This window comes from Phaenicophaeus curvirostris, chromosome 17 (assembly GCF_032191515.1).
Source record: "Phaenicophaeus curvirostris isolate KB17595 chromosome 17, BPBGC_Pcur_1.0, whole genome shotgun sequence".
Taxonomy (NCBI): domain Eukaryota; kingdom Metazoa; phylum Chordata; class Aves; order Cuculiformes; family Cuculidae; genus Phaenicophaeus; species Phaenicophaeus curvirostris.
The window spans coordinates 2698157-2718556 of NC_091408.1; the positions used below are offsets into that span (position 1 = coordinate 2698157).

At 48.4% G+C, this 20400-nt stretch overlaps 1 protein-coding gene across 1 annotated transcript; it reads left to right on the plus strand.

Annotated features, from left to right (window-relative positions):
* The first annotated feature begins 4618 nt into the window (after positions 1-4618).
* FOXN4 (forkhead box N4) lies at positions 4619-20178 on the plus strand. Its single transcript, XM_069870877.1, has 9 exons — positions 4619-4701; positions 15204-15367; positions 16219-16334; positions 16432-16545; positions 16740-16867; positions 17559-17655; positions 17735-17942; positions 18930-19313; positions 19928-20178. The coding sequence occupies exons 1-9, from the start codon at positions 4619-4621 to the stop codon at positions 20176-20178; spliced, it is 1545 nt and encodes a 514-aa protein (XP_069726978.1).
* The last annotated feature ends 222 nt before the right edge of the window (positions 20179-20400 follow it).

A 20400-nucleotide genomic window follows, 5' to 3' on the forward strand; every position in this document is an offset into this window, starting at 1 on the left:
TGGCATGTTTTATCCTTACCCCTCCTGCAAATACGAAGTTACAGCAAGGCATTTTGTGGAAAAAAAAAAAAAAAAAAGTGTTTTTTTAAGACGCAGCTATAAGTTGACCTTGTAATAAGTTACGAAATGGCACAACATGTCCTTTAATTAAGGGAACACTTGCAACTGTGCAAACTCCGTGCCTTAGGCTCTAGCAGTACTGTGACTTTATATTTTACTCTGCTTTTTGGTTCTCCAGATGTGGTGAGTATAGGCCTTGATGCTGAGAAGTATTGATTACTCTTCATTTCTATTGACAGTAATTAACAGAGAGTGATTTGATGCTCATTAAAATGAACAGAATCTCATTAAGAGCAGAAGAAAATATCTCCCCGGTCCTCACGTCTCATTCCCTCTATACCGTGTGTCAAGCGGACGGAAATACATTTCTCATGAGATCCTCTGGGTTTTCTGCAAATACGTTTAGAGTATTTCTACATTTATGCTTTATGTGGAGTTGAAACGACCTAGTTTCATCACTGATTTCAAAGTGCTTCTGCATAAAGGCCACCTTTCAAGAAAAGTATGTTTGATGATGGGCTTAGAGGAAGAAGACTTTGGTCTCAAGAAGAGACCCAGCAAGTCCAGGCCTCTGGTTTCTGGGTCAGGGTTTGGCTCTAGTTCAGTCATTTCATAGAATTATGGAATATCCTAAGTTGGAAGGGACCCACAAGGATAATCGAGTCCAACTCCTAACCTTCCCTCGGCACATCTTCCTGCCGTTCCCTCTAGTTCTACCATTAGTTGCTAGAGAGAAGAGCTCAGCGCTCGCTGTTCCTCCTCGTCTTGTCAGGACTTGTCACTTTCTCCCAAGGGACAGGGGACAGGACGAGAGGGAATGGCCTCAAGCTCCGCCAGGGGAGGTTCAGGCTGAACATTAGGAAAAAATTTTTCACGGAAAGGGTCATTGGTCCCTGGCAGAGGCTGCCCAGGGAGGGGGTTGAGTCCCCTTCCCTGGAGGGGTTTAAGGGACGGGTGGACGAAGTGCTAAGGGGTATGGGTTACTGTTTGATAGGAATGGTTGGACTTGATGAGCCGGTGGGTCTCTTCCAACCTGGTTATTCTATGATTCTATGAAACTGCAGAGCACGATGAGGTTGCCCCTCAGACTCCTCCAGGCTGAACAGACCAAGTGATTTCAGCCACTGCCAGGAAGAAAATGGAAACAAAGAACTCCATCAAAGATTTGGAAAGCCCTTTCTCATGTTGATACTCCTCATCTGGAGCGTTGTGTCCAGTTCTGGAATCCTCAACATAAAAAGGAGATGGAGCTGTTGGAACAAATCCAGAGGAGGCTACGAGGATGATCTGAGGGCTGGAGAACCTTCTGTATGAGGACAGGCTGAGAGAGTTGGGGTTGTTCAGCTTGGAGAAGGCTCTGAGGAGACCTTAGAGTGACGGGAAGGGGCTACAAGAAAGCTGGGGAGGACTGTTCACAGAGGCTTGTGGTGACAGGACGAGGGGCAACGGGGATAAACTGGCCAGGGGCAGATTTAGACTAGATATAAAGAGGAATTTCTTTATGATAGGAGTGTGGAGGCTCTGGAGGGGGCTGCCCAGCAGTGGCTGCCCCATCCCTGGGGGTGTTCAGGGCCAGGTTGGATGGGGCTTGGAGGGAGGTTGGATCTGGATGGTCTCTGAGGTCCCTTCCAACCCAAACCACTCTGCGTGATTCGCCGATCCGACTTGGTTTTAAGCATCACCAAAGAAAGGCGCCCGTGCCCGCCAGGCACCTGCAGCCACATCTCCTCCTCCCCCCCCTCGCTCCCCTCCCGCTCCCGTTCCCGCCGCCGCTCCCGCCGCTCCCGCTTCCCGCCCGCCCAGGAGGGGCCGCGGCGGCCGAGGAGAGCGGGACCGGGACCCGCGGGGGGCACCGAGAGGGGCAGGGGGGCAGCGGGAACTGAGGGATGCAGGGGGGCCTGCGGGCACCGAGAACCGAGAGGGGCACCGAGAGGGGCGGGGGGGGCACCGGGCCCCAGGAACTGAGGGGTGCGGGGGCGGCTGCGGCCACGGAGAGGGGCACCGAGCCGGGGGGGGGACCGGGCACCAGGAACTGAGGGGTGCAAGGGGGTCTGTGGGCACCGAGAGGCTTACGGGGCGTCGAGCATCGGGCACTGAGAGGGTCACGGGGGGCACCGGGCACTGAGAGGGGCAGGGGGGGCACCGAGCATCGGGAACTGAGGGGTGCGGGGCGGGGGGGCTGCGGGCACCGAGCACCGAGAGAGGCACCGAGAGAGGCACCGAGAGGGGCAGGGGGGCACCGAGCATCGGGAACTGAGGGGTGCAAGGGGGGCTACGGGCACCGACCACCTAGAGGGGCACCGAGAGGGGTAGGGGGGGCACCGAGCATCGGGAACTGAGGGGTGCATGGGGGCCTGCGGGCACCGAGCACCGAGAGGGGCACCGAGCATCAGGAACTGAGGGGTGCAAGGGGGGCTACGGGCACCGACCACCTAGAGGGGCACCGAGCATCGGGAACTGAGGGGTGCAAGGGGGGCTACGGGCACCGAGCACCTAGAGGGGCACCGAGAGGGGCAGGGGGGGCACCGAGCATCGGGAACTGAGGGGTGCAAGGGGGGCCACGGGCACCGACCACCTAGAGGGGCACCGAGCATCAGGAACTGAGGGGTGCAAGGGGGGCTACGGGCACCGAGAGGGGTAGGGGGGGCACCGAGCATCAAGGAACTGAGGGGTGCAGGGGGGTCTGCAGGCACTGAGCACCGAGAGGGGCACCGAGAAGGGCGGGAGGGGTCTGCAGGCACCGAGCGGCCCCAGTGCGACTGCCCCCCCCCTCGAACCCCCCCCCCCCCCGCCGCTCAGCCCCCCGGGGCCGGTTCGAACGCTCTGGGGGGTCCCCTTCCCCCTCGGCTGCAAAGGTTGGAGTGGGAGTGTGTGTGTGGGTGCTTCTCCCCCTTTTGTTTCTGTTCCTCTGCAAAATTGCAGTAGGGGGGTGTTGTTTCCCCTCTTTTTTGTGCTCCTCTGCAAAGTTGCAACAAGTTGCAGTGGGTGGGGGTGCTGCCTCCCTCTGTTTTGTGTTTCCCCTGCAGAGTTGCAATGGGGGGGGTGCTGTTTCTCCCGTTTTGTGTTTCCCTACAGAGTTGCAATGGGGGGGGGGCTGTTTCTCCCCTGTTTTGTGTTTCCCCTGCAGAGTTGCAATGGGGGGGGTGCTGTTTCTCCCCTGTTTTGTGTTCCCCTGCAGAGTTGCAATCGGAGGGGGTGTTCTTTCCCCGCTGGAGTGTCCCGGGGGGGCTGGGGGAGGCTGGGCTCGGCCCCGGCCGCGCATGCTCGGCTCTGGACAGCTCCAGAGAGGGAAATTTAAACCCGCCGCCGCCCCCGCCCGCTGCCCTGGCCGCGCCGGGACCCGCAGGTTGGTGCGAACGGAGGGGACGGGGATGGGCTCCCCGGGCTCCTCTCTTCCCAGCGACTCCCTCTTTCCCAGGGCTGGGCTCCCCGGGTGCGGTTAGACCATCCCACGCCACCAAACTGGTTCCCCCCACCTCCCCTGCCCCCGCATGCCCTAGGATTCCCTCTTCCCCCGGTGCTCCTCAGGCTCTTTTCCTGGGCTCCCCTCTTTCCCGGGGTTTCGCAGGGGCTCCCTGTTTCCCCAGGGCTGGGCTCCCCCCCTTCCCACTGGGATCCTCTCTTCCCCAGGGCTGGTCTCTCCACACTCCCCCCTTCCCCCTGGGATCCCCTCTTCCCCAGGGCTGAGCTCCCCACCTTTCCCCTGGGATCCCCTCTTTCCCAGGGCTGGTCTCTCCACGCTCCTCCCTTTCCCCTGGGATCCCCTCTTTCCCAGGGCTGGTCTCTTCACACTTCTCCCTTCCCCAGGGCTGGGATCCCCTCTTCCCCAGGGCTGGTGTCTCTGCACTCCTCCCTTTCCCCTGGGATCCCCTCTTCCCCAGGGCTGGTCTCTCCACACTCCTCCCTTTCCCCTGGGATCCCCTCTTTCCCAGGGCTGGTCTCTCCACACTCCTCCCTTTCCCCTGGGATCCCTTCTTCCCCAGGGCTGGTCTCTCCACACTCCTCCCTTTCCCCTGGGATCCCCACTTCCCCAGGACTGGGCTCCCCACACTTCCCCCTTCCCCAGGCTCTCCAGGTCTCCCCTCTTCTCTGGGAGGCTCCCTTCTTCCCACGACGCACTCAGACTATCGCACACCACCGCAGCTGGCGCTCCCCTCTTCCCCAGGTGCATCTAAACCACTGCAGCCGGCTTTTCCTAAGTGCTACGTGGGTGCTTTCATGGGATTTTAAGAGCAATCCCAAGACAGGAGCGTTTTCCCGGCTGCCTCGGGTGCTCCTGGTACCACCAGCCTCCTGCCATCCCAACCGTCTGCGGACGCTCCCTCCATCAAGGGCAAAGTTTCCATCCTGGGCTGGTTTTTCTTTGCCCCGCCGTAAAACATCTCACTCTGTTTGCCTGGCCCAAACCCAAGCGGCTCTCCTGGAGGTGAAAATTAGGGCTTTCCTTCCCTCTGTCCCGGTTTTCCGTGGGGATGCCGCGCGCTCCCGCCCGCTGCTGAAGTGCTGGATAGCTACTGCGCCCCAACCGCCTCGCTCTTCTCTTCTCTTTGCCAAGGAGATGATAGAGAGCGAGATCCCCTCCATAATGTCAGGCATCGCTAGGAACTCAGGGCACAATCACCACCCTTCCCAGGAGTACAGGTGAGGCGTTTCTCGGCTTCAAACAGATCTCACAGCCTGCTAATTGATGTTGTTTTCTCATTGTTTCCTCAAAAAAACCCCTTAGCGTATAGAAATCAACTATTTTTTTTTAAAAAAATACATTAACTGCATTATTTCTCCACTCTAAATTGTATTTCTATGTCAGTGACTGTGTTACTTTAGAAACATTCCTGTTTTAAAGTATTTTGATACTAGACTCTGTTTGATAAATCCACCTTCAAAGCCTTGGGTTGACCTCCCAGTAACCTCTCTCTACTGTAGGAGCGTTGCCAGAGAAGGGTATTCTTGTTAAATGAGAATTATTTAAAAGTTCCCTTTCAGGTCACAGTTTGTATTATTACGAAGCGGCTATGGAGAGACTAAATCTTGTGCAATAGACACTAGAAGATCTTTCCATTAAAACAAGTACTTAGGTAGTTCTCCAAAGCACTGAGGTGTCAAAGGTCTTCTTATACCAGTGGGAGCAAACCTGGATTTCTTGATAGTTTTTGATAATTTAGCTCCACCGCTGCACATCCATTTGTTGTTGGAAGTCCCGGGGCAGTTCTGCATGAATTCCAGTGCACTGGGTTAAGTTAGGTTATGTCTTGTCTCATGATGCAAAGTTCCAAGAAAAACAGAATAGCAGAACGTGATCTCGTAGTAAAAAAAAAAATAAAAAAATATATATATTTCTTCTTGTTTTAAAATGAGGGGTGAGAGAAAATCACCTTCCTCCCAGCTCGAGGGCATTCTTGTCCTTTCCTAGGGCTGCCACAGGTATTCTTCCATCAGCCTCTATTCAAAATGCAAACGCTGCGCTGCAGCCTCTTGCAGCTCAACAAGTGGTTTGTTATGCTCTCTGAAGCTACTGTGGAAAAAGGTTTGTGGATCTCTGTTTTGCTGTTTATTAAAGCGCTGTTTGCTCCAGGCATTTTTGTTGGCTGTGTAAATATTTGTGAAGAAATTATTCAGTATTTAATGAAGGCTGTGGGCGAGAGAGGCTTCTGGGTGCTTATATTTAAGCCTGTATCTTCAGTGCCCCGAAGAACGTACCGCCTTAACAAAGACCCTTTTTAAGGAGAGAGCTATTCTTTAGCTCATAGCTGCAGAAAAAAACACATTTTTTGGGGAGAAAAAGATAAGATTTATCGTACTTCCAGTATAGGAATTGTAAGAGTGTCTTCTTTTATTCAGAAGTCAGCTGCTTTTAAAAACCACTTTCAATTCACTGTTAAACATTTTGAACTCAAAGATCTCTAAAGTTTTTAACCCACTTGTGATTTCTTTAACGCAGCTTAAAAATGAATTATTTGACCTCATTTAATAGTGGCAAATTCTGATAAAAATGCATAAAATCTGAACTGCGCCATAAATGCAGAGCAGCATTTGTCCTACTTCATGAGAAAACACTTTGGATTATGTAAAAGAAAATCTTTTAGACTGAATGATTTTAAGAAAAGAATAGACCTGTCAAATTCTATCAGCTCTGTTTACTCTCCTGCTGTCACCACAGTCCAAGACTGGAACCCACAGTCCCGAGTTCTCCATGGGGGAGCATCAAGGCTCCACAAAATGGGGAATGGGCTCCAATTAGTGAGAGGGAGGCTGGGGCTGCGCTCAGAATACTCTTCTGTCTCACTTGGAATCTTTCAATGGGACAGTTGGACTTGGAGGAGCCCAGGCTTTCCTGCGAGAGTGCAGGAGGAAACGCTGAAAAGGGAGGGAGCGCAGAGAGCGTGAGCGGGGGAGCAGCAAATGCCAATAAGTTTTCATGTGGCTAGTGCTGACAGTTTGAAATGATGACATTTTTCTTTTATTATTTTTTTTTAATGGATGAGGAGGGGGAAAAAAATCCCTAATTGTAGCAGAACTTTGTATTCTGTGGATCCTATAGTAAATTTGAATTGGCACATAGAGTTGTGAGGATTAAGCTACTGTGTGAAGTCCAGGGACTGTTGGCACCATAGTGAAATGATTTTAGACAAATATACCTTGCAGCTGTGGGATATAAACTATCCTACTGTCCAGGACTGATAAAGGGCCATCATATCTTCTCTGATGCCCGTGTTTTTGTGTCACTGTTACAGCCTGGGTACCAATGTAAAATGATATTTCACATTAACAGATGCCTCTCCCTCTCCCAAAGAAAACATCACTACCTTCAATATTCTCATAGCTGTAGTAGAAGCAAATATTCCTAACGAGTTCATTTTATCTTTCAGATGATGAAAGCAGGGAATTGTCACACACTGGGTTTTTTAACCCTTCACACTGTATTCTTGTTAATTACAGTTAATGATCTAACATTATGTCTTAGCGTAAGTAGTCAGATGTTGAAATCAAAGCAATTAGAAAGTTTGCTGTGTGGTGCAGCACTTGCCGTTGTTTCAGCACAAAGATATGTAAATTATAGGCACCACCTCAAAGGTTCCTGAATTCATGGAGTGCTCCCATGGCCTCCAGTGGGCTCTGGGCTGGGTCTTCAGCTCATGAAGGTTGACATCTTCAAGCGGTACTTTTAATTGAAATCTACAGTCTATCCTTTCGCACTCTAACTCGATTTAATGTACGTAACAAGTGCAAGAGAAGTAAAACACCTACTGTGATGGACACAAGTGCAGAATTGGGTTTAACGTGCAGGTCCTGAGCAGCAGAAGCCAAGGGAGGCAGCTGAGAGTCAAGGGTGGGCCTGGACTAAGACTCAAAACCACTTACAGAGCTCTAAGTTCTCTTCCAAAGAAGGCTCGATATTATCCTAATTCAACATTTTTGGTTTTCAAACGCAGCAACATGCTTAATTTTCTCAGGGACTATCCCATCCCAAACTAGGTACAGTTATTTGTGGTTTGTTACAGATCACGTAATAAATCATCACATGAAAAACAGGCTGTTAGAAGGGAGACAAAGAATAACTTTCTACAGATTATTTGGCATAGAATCATAGAAAGGTTTGGGTTGGAAGGGACCATAAAGCCCATCTACTTTCAAACCCCACTGCCATCCAAACTCCCACTGGATTAGGTTGCTCCAAGCCCCATCCTTGAACACCTCCGGAGAGGAATCAAATCATCACTCTAGATAACGTGGAATCTGTATTTTGAATTGAATAACTAAAATGTATAATTCTATATGAAGAAATGGCATTATTTAAGATGTAAAGGTAACCCTAGACAAATTAATTTCATGTTTTGCCCCTCAAGATTTGCTGTGAGGATCCCATTTCTGGTTTTTTTAATATTACTATGTATTTCCAGCTGGTAGAAGCCTTACGCAGTATTTTGAAAGCCTTGCAATGCACCTTCTATACGTGTTAAACAGGAATTAAGTTTTAGATAGACCTATTTTTGATCAAAATATGTTACTTAATTGTTAATCACTCTACATACGAGTAGACCATATCCTCCTTCACTGTTGTATTCTTTTAGAAGTGGCCTATATTCATTATTTCATTAGACAGCCTGAATTTTTTTTTTGTTGTAATAATTACTTTATGCTAACCTAGCTTAGCAGAAAATCCTGTTAACAAGCATAGACACAAAAAGACCCAACTGCTGTATTCCATACATTCCAGCCATGAACTTGACATTACAGTGGTGGAAAAAGGTGGAAAGCCTTTATCTAGATGGCACATGGTGCATTTTAGCTCCCCTAAGTGGTAGTCTCATATCTGGTTTTGCACTTTGGTTTCTGGAAAGCGAGCCAGAGCTCAGGGCTCCTGGCTGTCACCTCCGGGGATGGATGGATGGATGGAGTCTGGGAGTTTGCACGAAGGAAATTTCCGCAGACAAAAGGTTACAAATGCATAACTAACGAAACCGTAATTGTTCCTGAAGAAAATGTCAGTGTCCATTCCCTTGACACCATGTGTGTCTGACAGGGAGTGAGATAATGACTCGATGTGTCGGAGGAATTTCATCACAGTAGTTGCTTCATTCTTTCAAAAAAATGTGAGAAACCTCCTAGGAATCAGTCAAACTCCGGCCACTGTGGATTGATTTAAGTGGATTAGCTCAACTGATTCCTATGCGGTTCCTGAAATGTGCTAATCGGTATTAATAAAAAATTGTGGCCCTTGCTCCTCAAACTGTCTTGCAGTTACAGGCAGAGGCAGGAAGGACCGGTTTGTACCCAGGCAATGCCTTGCAGGCTTCTCTGCCTCCAGTGAGACCAGAGTAAAGTTATCTTACCTCAGAAATGGTGCTTAACATCCCATTCAAAACAAGGAGGTAGAAAAGGAATTTGGACATTTTCAGCATTTCTATGAGATTTCAGGTGCTCACAGCACATTGCTTTTATTTTACCCATTTTAAAAGTCTCATACCAGCAGAATTGCTGCATGACCACAGCAAGTAATGCAATGGGGACAGGTTGTTACAACAGCGTAAAGCAGAGGATAATGTATTTTATATTCTCTTTACACTGAAGTAAATAACTACTTAAGATCCCATGCGGGCAGCTACTAAACAGCAGCTAAAGCAATGTTAAAGGGGAAAAAATAGCTTCCCAGATAGCTCCTTTACTGAAAGAGTGGTCAAATGTTGGAAGAGGCTGCCCAGGGCAGTGGTGGAGTCTCCTTCCCTGGAGGGGTTCACAAAGCGTGTGGATGTGGCACTTTGGGACATGGTTTAGCAGGTGGTGTTGGGCTGATGGTTGGACTGGATGAGCTTAGAGGGCTTTTCCACCCTTAACAATTCTATAATTCCTGGTTTGAACAGAAAACATTCCTGTAGTGCCTGGTACTTCAACATAATTTAACATCCAGGAGAAACTTATCTTGACATTAGTCACGGGGTTTGTTTTTGGTTCGGCTTGTTTTTTTAACAAAACAGATCGTGGAGTCAGTTTTGCATTTGACAAATCTGAACCTAGGCATGGTTATGTGGGTAAAGCCCAGCAGGGAGTGAGTGGCTGCGATTTCAGTGCTGACATTGCTGCTAACTTCCTCCTGAGCTTAAGCATGTAGGTCACTTGTAATTCAGTTTCCCTTCATCCCGTACCAAAATGATGTAATGACGGGTTGTGAAACTGGAGCTGAAGTGTATAAAAAGACTCCCAGAGCTTACCTATAGCCAGTTTTGTTGCACTAAGTTCCTTTGCAGAAGTGGTTTGGACAACCGTCTTCTCTTCTGAACCATGGGGTAAGAAAAGGAGAACAGCACACCTGACAGGTTAATCATGTTATTTGCTTTTTTCTCGCTGGCTTTGGTTCCTGTAATCCAAAGTTTCTTGAGTTGTAACTGAAGAGGGACTTTCTGGTTGTCCCTGGAAAGCTGCTTGAGTTCTTCTTTCTGGCAAGGCCAGAAATTACTCAAAAAACTTGAAGTAGGGGAGGAGAAAGGCAAGCTGGTGGCTTGGGACTGGATGGGTGGTGCGTCTTCAAAGAGGAATCGTAGACTGAACACAACAGTGGGAGCTGCTGCCTGAAACAGGAGAGGAGCTGGTGCAGAAATAGTGAGGAGAGAGGCAGATGGTTGTGAGTGTGGAAAACAGATCTTAGTGCAGGGAAAAGCACCTGCAAGGGAGGAAAACGGGAAGAGAAGTGCATAGAGGGAAGGAACAGAGTGGATGGAGTGAGGAGCAAAAGGAGACCGTGAAGCTGACTCTTTCAAAGGGAGAGTACTCACCATGGAGACAACTGAGGAGCCACTAAACGTAACTCTTTTCGTTGTGATGTTTTACATATGAGAAATCACTGCGCTTGTTCTGAGGACATTGCATAATCCCAGACAACAGCAAACGGTTCCTCGTCACGTTTTCAAGAGGAGGCTTTGTTGAGGCTCTTCCTGTTCAGTTGTCACTTACGCTGGATAAATCACTGCAAACTGCTAATTAAGAGCCTATCACCCCGGATTGCTCATCCCTGTTGGACAGTTGTATTACTTTAGCGTAGGCAAGAAGCTCAGATGTCAGTGCTGGTAGCCGTTATAAAATCAGGGAAGAGACATAAAACGTTGATTAAGTTGAATATGTCAAATGAATCTGTGGTGTTTTGGTCTGACTTTGTTTAGAATGGAGGTGACAATGAGTTGCCACTGTGCACTAATCCCTTTGAGAGAAGCTGTGGCATTAGATTTGCTCTACAACATCAGCTGGTTTGAGTCCTGTGTGTATTTTAGGTGAAGACTCCGTAGCAAAGAAACGGAGTCCTCTGAAGTCTGGACAGTGTAATATGCATAGAAATATGTAACTCTGCACACCACGTCAGACACCCCGTTATTGACTAAATTACATGGAGATAAAATAACGTATGCTTGTCGTTGCTGAGCTTTCCATTAGTCTTAACAAACTTGTTTGGCAGACTGTTCTGTTGGAGAGAGGCTCCCTGTAGTCTCCAGCGATAAGTTCACTCTGCGATGGTGTTTGCAAATGTAGATGTTGACAGTTCACCTTGACAGCAGTTTCTGTGGAGATGAATTACCTCGGATCTAGTTCATTAGAACAGCTCAGCATGATGGTAAAGCTAAATCTGTGAATATAGATTCCAATTCAGCTCTGAAGTTAGTTGGAAATTCGCAACAGGTTATGCCAGGAGTGAACTTCATTCCATCTAGCCAGCCGTTGGGTCAGCAGGATGTATTTACAGGGGGAAAAAAGGTAGAGATATCTTTAGGTACATCTAACCTTTGATTTTGCACTGCTGATAGGCTCTGGTGAGCATTGTCAGATGTGCAACCAGTGCAGGAGTCCAGTTTCTCTGTGACTGCAAGCAGCCAGGTCTGGAGCTCAGTGCTGGGACACCTGGAAAGGGGGTTCATTCCAAGGCATATTTTTCTTGATTCCAGAAAAATAAACTTTCTGCAGCCTGGCTGGTGTTCCCTTGATTAGATAAGTATTTAGGGCACTGCATGATGGAGCAGATAGCAAAGACTGATGGCATCAGTGAGCATTTCTGTGTCCTCTATCAGAGTTCTCAGGACACATTTCACAGGAAGCCAGCATCCTTTGACAGACAGAGGACCACTGGGACATACATCCACGGCACCGTGTGGATTCTTATCAATGCAGGTGCCCTTCTAGGTCAGAAACATGTAGAAACAGAAAGGTGTTTTCCTGCAGAGATTTGAAAGGAGAGGGGTAAAACCAGAGTTGCATCGTTTCACCACACCTTTATAATAATGTCACGTTTGCAACATATTCAGTGTGACTGTAACCTGTTCTTTGCAGGGGTTTGTTAGTTCAGCGACGTACCAGGCAGCCCTGGGGAATGTGCAGCTGGGACACTCTCAGTAGTGTGCATTAATTACAGCGTATCACTATTTATCTCATTTACATGCGCTGAAAGGCGATGGCTGCGTTTACCACAGTGCCTCATTGTGCCAGGGGCTCCCAGCGAAAGGCAGGATCTCTGACTCCTGAAGTTTACCCTCAAACGTGAGGTGAAAGGGTGGCGGAGGGGAGCAGAATCAAAGCACACATGATATTACAGTGTGTGCTTGTTTATTTGGCTTGGCACAAGCGGTTTCTCGGGTCAGAAAGATTGAACCCTGTGAGATGACAGTGTTAGGTGTTGCTGCGCATCGTGATTTTTCCACAGGGAGTTACATTAGCATTTTTGCACTAAAAGCAGGATGCTGTACTGTGAGATGAACCGGTGGGTCTCTTCCAACCTGGTTTTTCTATGATTCTCTGATTCTATGATTCTGCAGAATATACCTGGGCATTTCAAACTCCTCATTCAGGCAGCAACAGGCATGCTCTGAACAGTTTCACCTTCTTTAAGACATATGAAATGTCCACCTAAAGAATAATCCTTAAATGGAAGATATTTTGTTCTGATATACATGAAATAATGAAAACAACTATTCTGACAACTAACAAGCCCATGAAAAATTGTGTTAGTGAACAACCAGAGGTGGTTTAAAAGAACTGTAAACTAAAACTCAAGCAGCTGTGCCATGCTTAGTATTTGATGGGAACGGTTGGACTCGATGATCCAATGGGTCTTTTCCAACCTGGTGATTCTATGATTCTATGCTGGAATGGGGAAGGGAAGAAAACAGCTTTGGTAAAAGAGCTGACTCGCACTGTTTGTCTAGTTATTTTGTATTATGGCATCTTCATGTCTGTTTAAAATGGAGCTTAATGTCTGCTGGATCAACTTAAGAGTTCAGTCACTTTCCTTGCCCCGTTTGGATTCCCAGCATTCGTGCGAGAGGGAGGGAGCCACATGGCTCTGCATCCCGAGGATGCTGAGGGGGAACCGCTACGGGCCAGGAGGAGAGTTGTGGCTTAAGCTTCTGATGGCATCCAAGTGTGCCCAGGGTCTGGCCAGTCATTCCTACATCCAGAAGGAGCACCAGGACGGGCGCATCTAGGGCGAGTGCGAAGCGGAGACCTTCGTTTCCCAAAAAGCTAACACCGGGAAGGCTGCCGAGCATCACGGTGGCTCCCGCGGTCCTCCAGTGTGGAGCCGCTTGTCCCATGTGGAGGAGCCGTGAGGGCATGTGGCGGATTCATTGCCTGACAGGAGGCGTGTGCGGTGGGTGCTGACCCTCGCCGCCCATCTGACCCCGTTATTTGTTGAAGGAGCTGACTTGTCTGGGAGGACTGGCAGCGGCCGGGGTGCCAGATGGCATGTGGATGTGTTGTGTGTCAGCTGTCATTCAGCCAGATTAATGTGAAGTTTGTAAAAAGGAGGAAAGAGGAGGGGGGAGGAGAAAAAAAAAACACAATTAAGCAAGAATCCCAAAAACAATCGAGGCCACGTGCCACCGGGCAGCGTTCGTTGGCCGCACAATGGGTTATCGGCTTCTCATGAATGGGCCCAACTGTTGCAAACGACATGAGCCTGCCCAGTTTTCAAATCATTTAATGCTCTTGTTTACTTCCAATCCAGCCAATCTCCAAGCCGGGAGAGCCGTCACCTGATGGTCTTTTTATGTATTTAAGTCCCAGGCCTCACAAAATAACTGAACAGCGGTAACCATGGCAATGCTAATTATTGCACTATAACTACAGTAGGAGAAAGAAAACAGCGTAGGCTGGAAGAGAGATTTGAAGATGTTTTTTGGCCAGGATTTGAGCTTTTGGCTCCCAGTCAGGTGTTGTGGCTTTTTTTTCCCTTTTCTTTTCAAATTCTTTTTATAAACAAATAAATTAGATTCTGCTTTAAAGCTTTCCCAGATAATAGTTTAGGGAACTTTGATACATGTTTGTGGGAATCATGAATAGAGGAGCTGAAAGCTCCTGAGCAGCCAGGCACTAGAGTTCTGCCTTGTTCTTTTAAGCTGATGTTGAATTGTGTAAAACATAAAAGATACTTCAGCAAGAGACCAGATTTATTTGAGGCTTCTGCATTGTCATTTAGCAATGAACAGGCATTAGTACCACACAGCTGGCTTTAACATAGCTAGGAGAGAGCTCTTTAAAGCCTTCGTTTTGAAAGCAAAATCAACTACAAACAACTAAACTGTGTTCTTCTGAATGAGGAAGATGTTTTCGTATACCTGAATCCCTTTGGGTTTCCCCTGGCTGTCTAATGATGTCTTCCTGATGTGCCCTAATTTCTGTGTTACTCCTTGAGATACCCGTGACTTCTGTAATACTGTTTAACATGAGTGAAAATAGTTTCATTTGCAATAGTTCTTTTATTGACTTTAGTGGGAGCTTTGAGCTCAGAGGAGTTTTTGAGTGCTGTAAAGATATGCCAACATTTCGGTTTTGTACCCAATGTTCTATCAAAAGCTAAACAAAAGAGGTGGGATGGAGCATGCAGAATGTGTCAGAAAGAGCTTTAAACCAAAAGCAGTTTGGCATCATCGTGCCTCAGTTTTGTCACTAAGAGCAGACTGGGTGTTACTGTGCATTCATTCACTAGCTTTTCATTCTGATCCTTTATGATGTCAAAAACTGCCTGAAAAATTGTTTCCTGTGCTTCATAGTTCCTTGTTCGATATCAATAACTTCATACATCTGAGTGAAAGAGACGACTAGTTGGTTGTGTCTAGTTTTGTTTATGCAGCAGCTCCCTGCTGATCCATCACCACTGACGGCATGCGGTGTCTGAGAAAAGCTCTCTCCAGGTGTACAAGCCAGCAGAACGCACAGGTCCTTGAGGATCCAGGCACAGACCCTCCTTCCAAGGCTGGCTGGTCACTGGATTTCAAGGTTAATACAAAACTGGCAGGTTAAAAGTCCTGACAGGTTTTCTTCTACATCAAGTGCAAATTTCTGACAGATGTGAAAACAATGAATCGACTTTGGTTTTGTTCCTAGGTGGTTTCTCTTCTGGGTTCTTATGCCTTCTTCCCCTACAAATACTGCACAAGTTTTCTTAACCAGAACATTTCAAACTGTAGGAAGGAACACGTGATTAGGTGAAGGGTGACAGTAAGTAGGCAGCTGTGAAACCAAAGAGCACGTTGAATTCTGCAAATGGGATTCCAGCCTGATGTGTTTTCCCTGCTACGTGAGCTTTGGCGTCCCAGTCATCCCCACTCTTACCGGGTCCAGTGCAGCAGCATCTCCGCTCTCTGCTAACCTTTCACGCTGTTTTGCAGACTCTTAGCTTCTGACCCCTCCCAGCTGAGTGAAGATGACCTCCCCAGTGACTTGCAGTCCTTGTCGTGGCTGACATCTGTCGATGTTCCTCGGTTACAACAGATGGCCAGTGGAAGAATGGATTTTAGCCTCGGTGCCCAGAATGCCATGCTACAACAGACAGGTAAACTCTTAGGATGTTAAATAACTCCTTTTCAAACCACGCAGCCTGCTGCCTCCTTTCTTCCCCCCACCCCAGGCTAGCTTACCTGTTGGTGGATGCCATAGAAGTGCATTACATTTTGCTTCTTGTCAGAAAGCGCAGAGCCTGTTGTCTTCTGATAAGGCTCTTGCTGAACCATTTCCTTCGTTGAGAAGGAAAATGAGAGTCCTAGCAGCGACAACAGAGATCTTGGGGTCCGATTGGCTTTTCTGCTGGGTGTACTTGCTGGTGCCTCATTGCGTCAACCTGGGCCAAGCTATTTAAGACTTGCATTTCAAAGGTTTTCAACAGCTTTGAAATTAGGTAATTAGTCTTTCTTGTTTGTTTCAACATTGATAAGTCTAAGAGTATCTGATTTGCCCCATAGCTGTTTGCTCCACACAGACTTACAGCATATGTTCATTGAACACCTTTCTTCCCTTTGTGAACATCTTTTAGGTAAACACACTTGTTCCCCGAGGCATTCTGCTAAGAGGGCTCAGCATATCATCTTGCTTGCTTTAGAGCAGAAATCCTTGCGGAGCATAGATAATGCTGAATATGGTTTTCTTTCTTTTGTAAGATCCTGTGTCTGTAACACCACCACGGACTGTTAAACAGCTGTCATCTTTCATTCCCTGCATAACAAGTTTTAGAAGCAGCTGATGTCATCTTTGCAATTGGGTTCTTTGGGGATGGAAAGCCGGAGCGAGGTGTGATTATCCACTCCAGAGCTTAGCTGTGTTCAACTGCCTCTATAAAATACACATAACTCGCTTTTCTGAAGTGTAATTTCATATGAACATTCACTGTCTTTGCCATCTCCAAAACAGGTCCTGTAGCAAGCAGCCTGCACTCAACAGGAGCGCCCGGAGCAATGATTCATGTCCAGGCCAGCCTGCCACAGGGAATCCTGGGCCTCAATTCTCTTTCAACACACGGACCAAATGTAAGAGCGGGCCTTAATGGTTTATTATTGCACCACTTCTTAGGAAAAGATGTTGGTAATTTCAAGACTGACATGTCTGTTGTCTTTATCTCAGCAGATGAGCCAGTATGCTGTAGGTGGGCAGCTGTCTCCTAGTTTACAAACACAGCAGCAACTCTTCCCTCCTCCTCATTCACAGCAAGTGTTTGCCCTAGCACAGAACACACAACAGGTAGTGCTATTTGGTACTTTATCAGGTACTTTATGCTTTTATTATATGTTATTTGCTTGTTATCTGAGTCTTGAAATACCTGCCAAGGTCGTATCTAGAAATCTTTTTGAAGAAAAACAATAAAATATCCCTAAACCCGCATACCCGTGGACATTTTGCATCTGACATTTTCCTTTTGTTCCTTCTGCATCCAGTGCAACCCAGCAGCGATCTACAACACGTCCTATGAGGCTCAGCCACACTATCCCCAACCACGCCTGGCTCCTCACTCTGCCCAAGAACTGCATCCAAAGCATTACCCCAAGCCGATCTACTCCTATAGGTGAGCAGGGAGCGGAACAGTGTAGTGCCTACAGCCTCCAGTGGGGTGATGGTGACACTGTAGATGTGGGAGCACAAGAGGGTTTGATTCCTTTTGAAGGGAGCAAAAATCCCATCATCAACTACCTAAAAGAAAGGTGTGGAGAGGAGGGAGCTGGGCTCTTCTCCCAAGTGACAGGGGACAGGATGAGAGGGAATGGCCTCAAGCTCCGCCAGGGAAGGTTCAGGCTGAACATTAGGAAAAAGTTTTTCATGGAAAGAGTCATTGGGCACTGGCAGAGGCTGCCCAGGGAGGGGGTTGAGTCACCTTCCCTGGAGGTGTTTAAGGGATGGGTGGACAAGGCGCTGAGGGACATAGTTTAGTGTTTGATAGGAATGGTTGGACTCGATGATCCAGTGGGTCTTTTCCAGCCTGGTGATTCTATGATTCTGTCTGCTGGGGAGTCTGTGGAAGCTGCTTCTGAGGGGCCGCAGGAATGAACAAGGAAACTCATTCCTGGAGATAACCATGGAGTAATAGCACAGAGAAGTAAAATCTGCAGGATCAGAGGGTGGCTTCTGAGCACTTGAGAATGGTAATCCCAGGATCAGCCAGCCCTTTGTGTCTCAAGAGATGGGTCCAAGGTTGCTAGACCAGGCGTGACAGCTAGGTACAGGCAATCCGTTATTTCCTCTGTTTCTCTGTTCTGTAGCTGTTTGATTGCGATGGCGCTGAAGAACAGCAAAACGGGCAGCCTCCCAGTGAGTGAGATCTACAGCTTCATGAAGGAGCACTTTCCCTACTTCAAGGTATGCGCACGCCTGAAGTAAGACACCACAAATACTTTGTTCACGGCTTATTTCACTAACACCCTCCTGCGTCTTTCAGACAGCCCCTGATGGCTGGAAGAACTCTGTGCGCCACAACCTGTCTCTGAATAAATGCTTTGAGAAGGTGGAGAACAAGATGAGTGGCACCTCTCGCAAAGGGTGCCTTTGGGCTCTCAATCCTGCCAAGATCGACAAGATGGAAGAGGAGATGCAGAAGTGGAAGCGGAAGGACTTGGCTGCTATTCACAGGAGCATGGCTAACCCAGGTAGGGCTTATATTATGCTTTTGTTGTGTGTATGAGAGGCAAAGGCAGGGTGAGGAGGCTATTTCAGCAGGAATGCATAAACCTGAAGGTATAGAAGAGCTGGTTGGTGCAAAGTCTCGTGCCTTGCAAGGACCTCCTCCTCTGCTCTGCTGAAATACCCCATCCCTGCACCAAACGCAGTCACTGCTGCTGCCCTGAGGATGTGACAGTGCGATAGCTACAGCAGGAGGGGGCAACTGACCTGACCCTCAGTGCAAATGCATCTCCATCTTCAAAATGAATTGTCTTTTTTTCCCCCCGTACTGACCTGTCTAGCACATCTGAGGCCTTCTGAGGAGTTATGCTGCCTCCAGTGTTGGTGTTTATAGTGTCACATTTTAATGCAGCTTTTTACTTTGCAAACCTCTCCTTTTACTAGGACTGTTTCGTTCTTATTTATAAAGACACACACTACTGAAGCTTTCCGGAGCTCAGGATTGGCAAAATCAACTGGAGTTTTTTGCTGCAAAATCTGTAACATACAATCAATGATAAATTCTCCATTACTTAAAACAAAAGTTCCAATGAAACTGTCGGGAGTCTCTCGTGCGAATCTTGTTTGAGACACCAGGAGGATTCAGAGTATCACTAGGAGCAGGAGACCTCCTGAGGACGCTTAGCTCTGCAGCTGCAGGTCAGCTGCCACCGGTGGTGGTTTGGATGCTCTGTGTAAGTCTCGTGATCATTCCTTTTCCTCACTTAGGGGTTTCCATGGAAGATGACTAGGGTAAGGGCTAGGGTTAGGGAAGTAGATGGCATTTCTTTGCTTTCTTCACTCAATGCCTGCCTTCTGTGCTGCTTACATGGTGACAGACACTGTCTGCGTGTCCAGTTTTGTGGCGAAAGCCTGTGGCTGTGCTCCCTTTGCAATGCTTTGGTAGGGCTCTCCTTGAACAAAAGGGTTAAACTGTCTCTTTTCTTCCTTGGGAATGGGTATCGCTGGTGCAGAGGAGCTAGACAAGCTGATTACTGACAGACCTGAGAACTGCAGGCGGCCCAGCAAACAGGCAGAGGCTGAGGTCTCTGCCCTGAACCACATGGCAGCAGCTCAAGGCCGAATCTCCATCTCCCAGCTGCAGCCTCAGCCGATCATGACGCTCTCGCTGCAGTCCATCCCCCTCCACCACCAGATCCAGACCCAGGCTCGCATCGCCCCAGACTCGCCAGCACCTGCCCAAACGCCTCCTCTCCACACTCTGCCTGACATGAGCCACAGCCCTCTTCCCCACCACCCCCTGGGACGCGCGCCTCCGGAATTCCTGAACGTGGCAGCAGACATGAACACGGAGGTGGATGCGCTTGACCCAAGCATTATGGATTTTGCATTGCAAGGTACGGGGGAGCGACGCTGGGGTGTGGCAGGTCATGATTTATGTGGTTACGTAGTCACTGAATGCTCTAGGAGGGATGTAACTGAGCTAAAAACTTGTGCTGGGTGCTGGCTTCTGTGCTGTGACTTCCCTGCCCTTCCTCGCTGCACTTCTGCCCCGTTAGGTGGGGACAGCAGGCTGCCTGCGTGGCTCAAGTGCAGGCACTGCAATAGGTGTAAGCGAGGATGTCCAGCTAGCTGGATTGGGGACACCAAATCTCTCTGCCCATGGGAAACCATCGCTCTACTCATGTCTTGGTTTTCCTGTTCTGTAGAAGCAGAACTTTGTGGTTCATGACAGAACTTTATGGTTTATGACGCTGCCTAGCGTGGCCCCTCGTTTTCTGGTTAGCACGTGGTAGCAGATGCTGCCTGGAAAGGTCTGGACTCCTGCTGGAACCAGAGAAATCAGGAGAACAAACACGCTTTACTGCCCTTGCGCTACAAATAGTACCATCTGCAAGGCAGCACTGGTCCTAAGCAGCAGGTGAAGCCTTTTAGTTGTGGACTGACCCCATAATTACAGTGCCCGAGTGGGTTAAATGTCTTTCTGTGACCTGAACTTAATCTTTTAAAGGTAACATATGGGAGGAAATGAAAGATGACAGCTTCAGCCTTGATACCCTGGCTGCCTTCAGCAACTCCCCACTCCACCTCTCAGACTGTGACCTGGGCACCCCTGGCCTCACCCCGGTCTCCAGCGGCAGCGATCACTCCTTCTCAGACTTGCAGGTCACCGGCCTTTATACCACCTACACGACGCTGGACAACGTAGCGGCAGCTCAGTACATGAACACCCAGGGCAACAAACCCATCGCTCTGCTCTGAGCTCTTTGCACCACTCCAGTTTTCCCATGGACCTCTGACCCAGGGGCCAATTCTCCTGAAAATCCAACCTGAAAGCAATAACAGAGCTCCTTCTGCAGCCGTGTGGAACGTGTTTTTACTGAGACACAGAATGTGATGCCAAAATAACTTAAACTCTTGCTAGTAGAACCACTTTCACCTGTGACAACACTGAGGAATGGGCATGGACACTCAAGCTGCAGG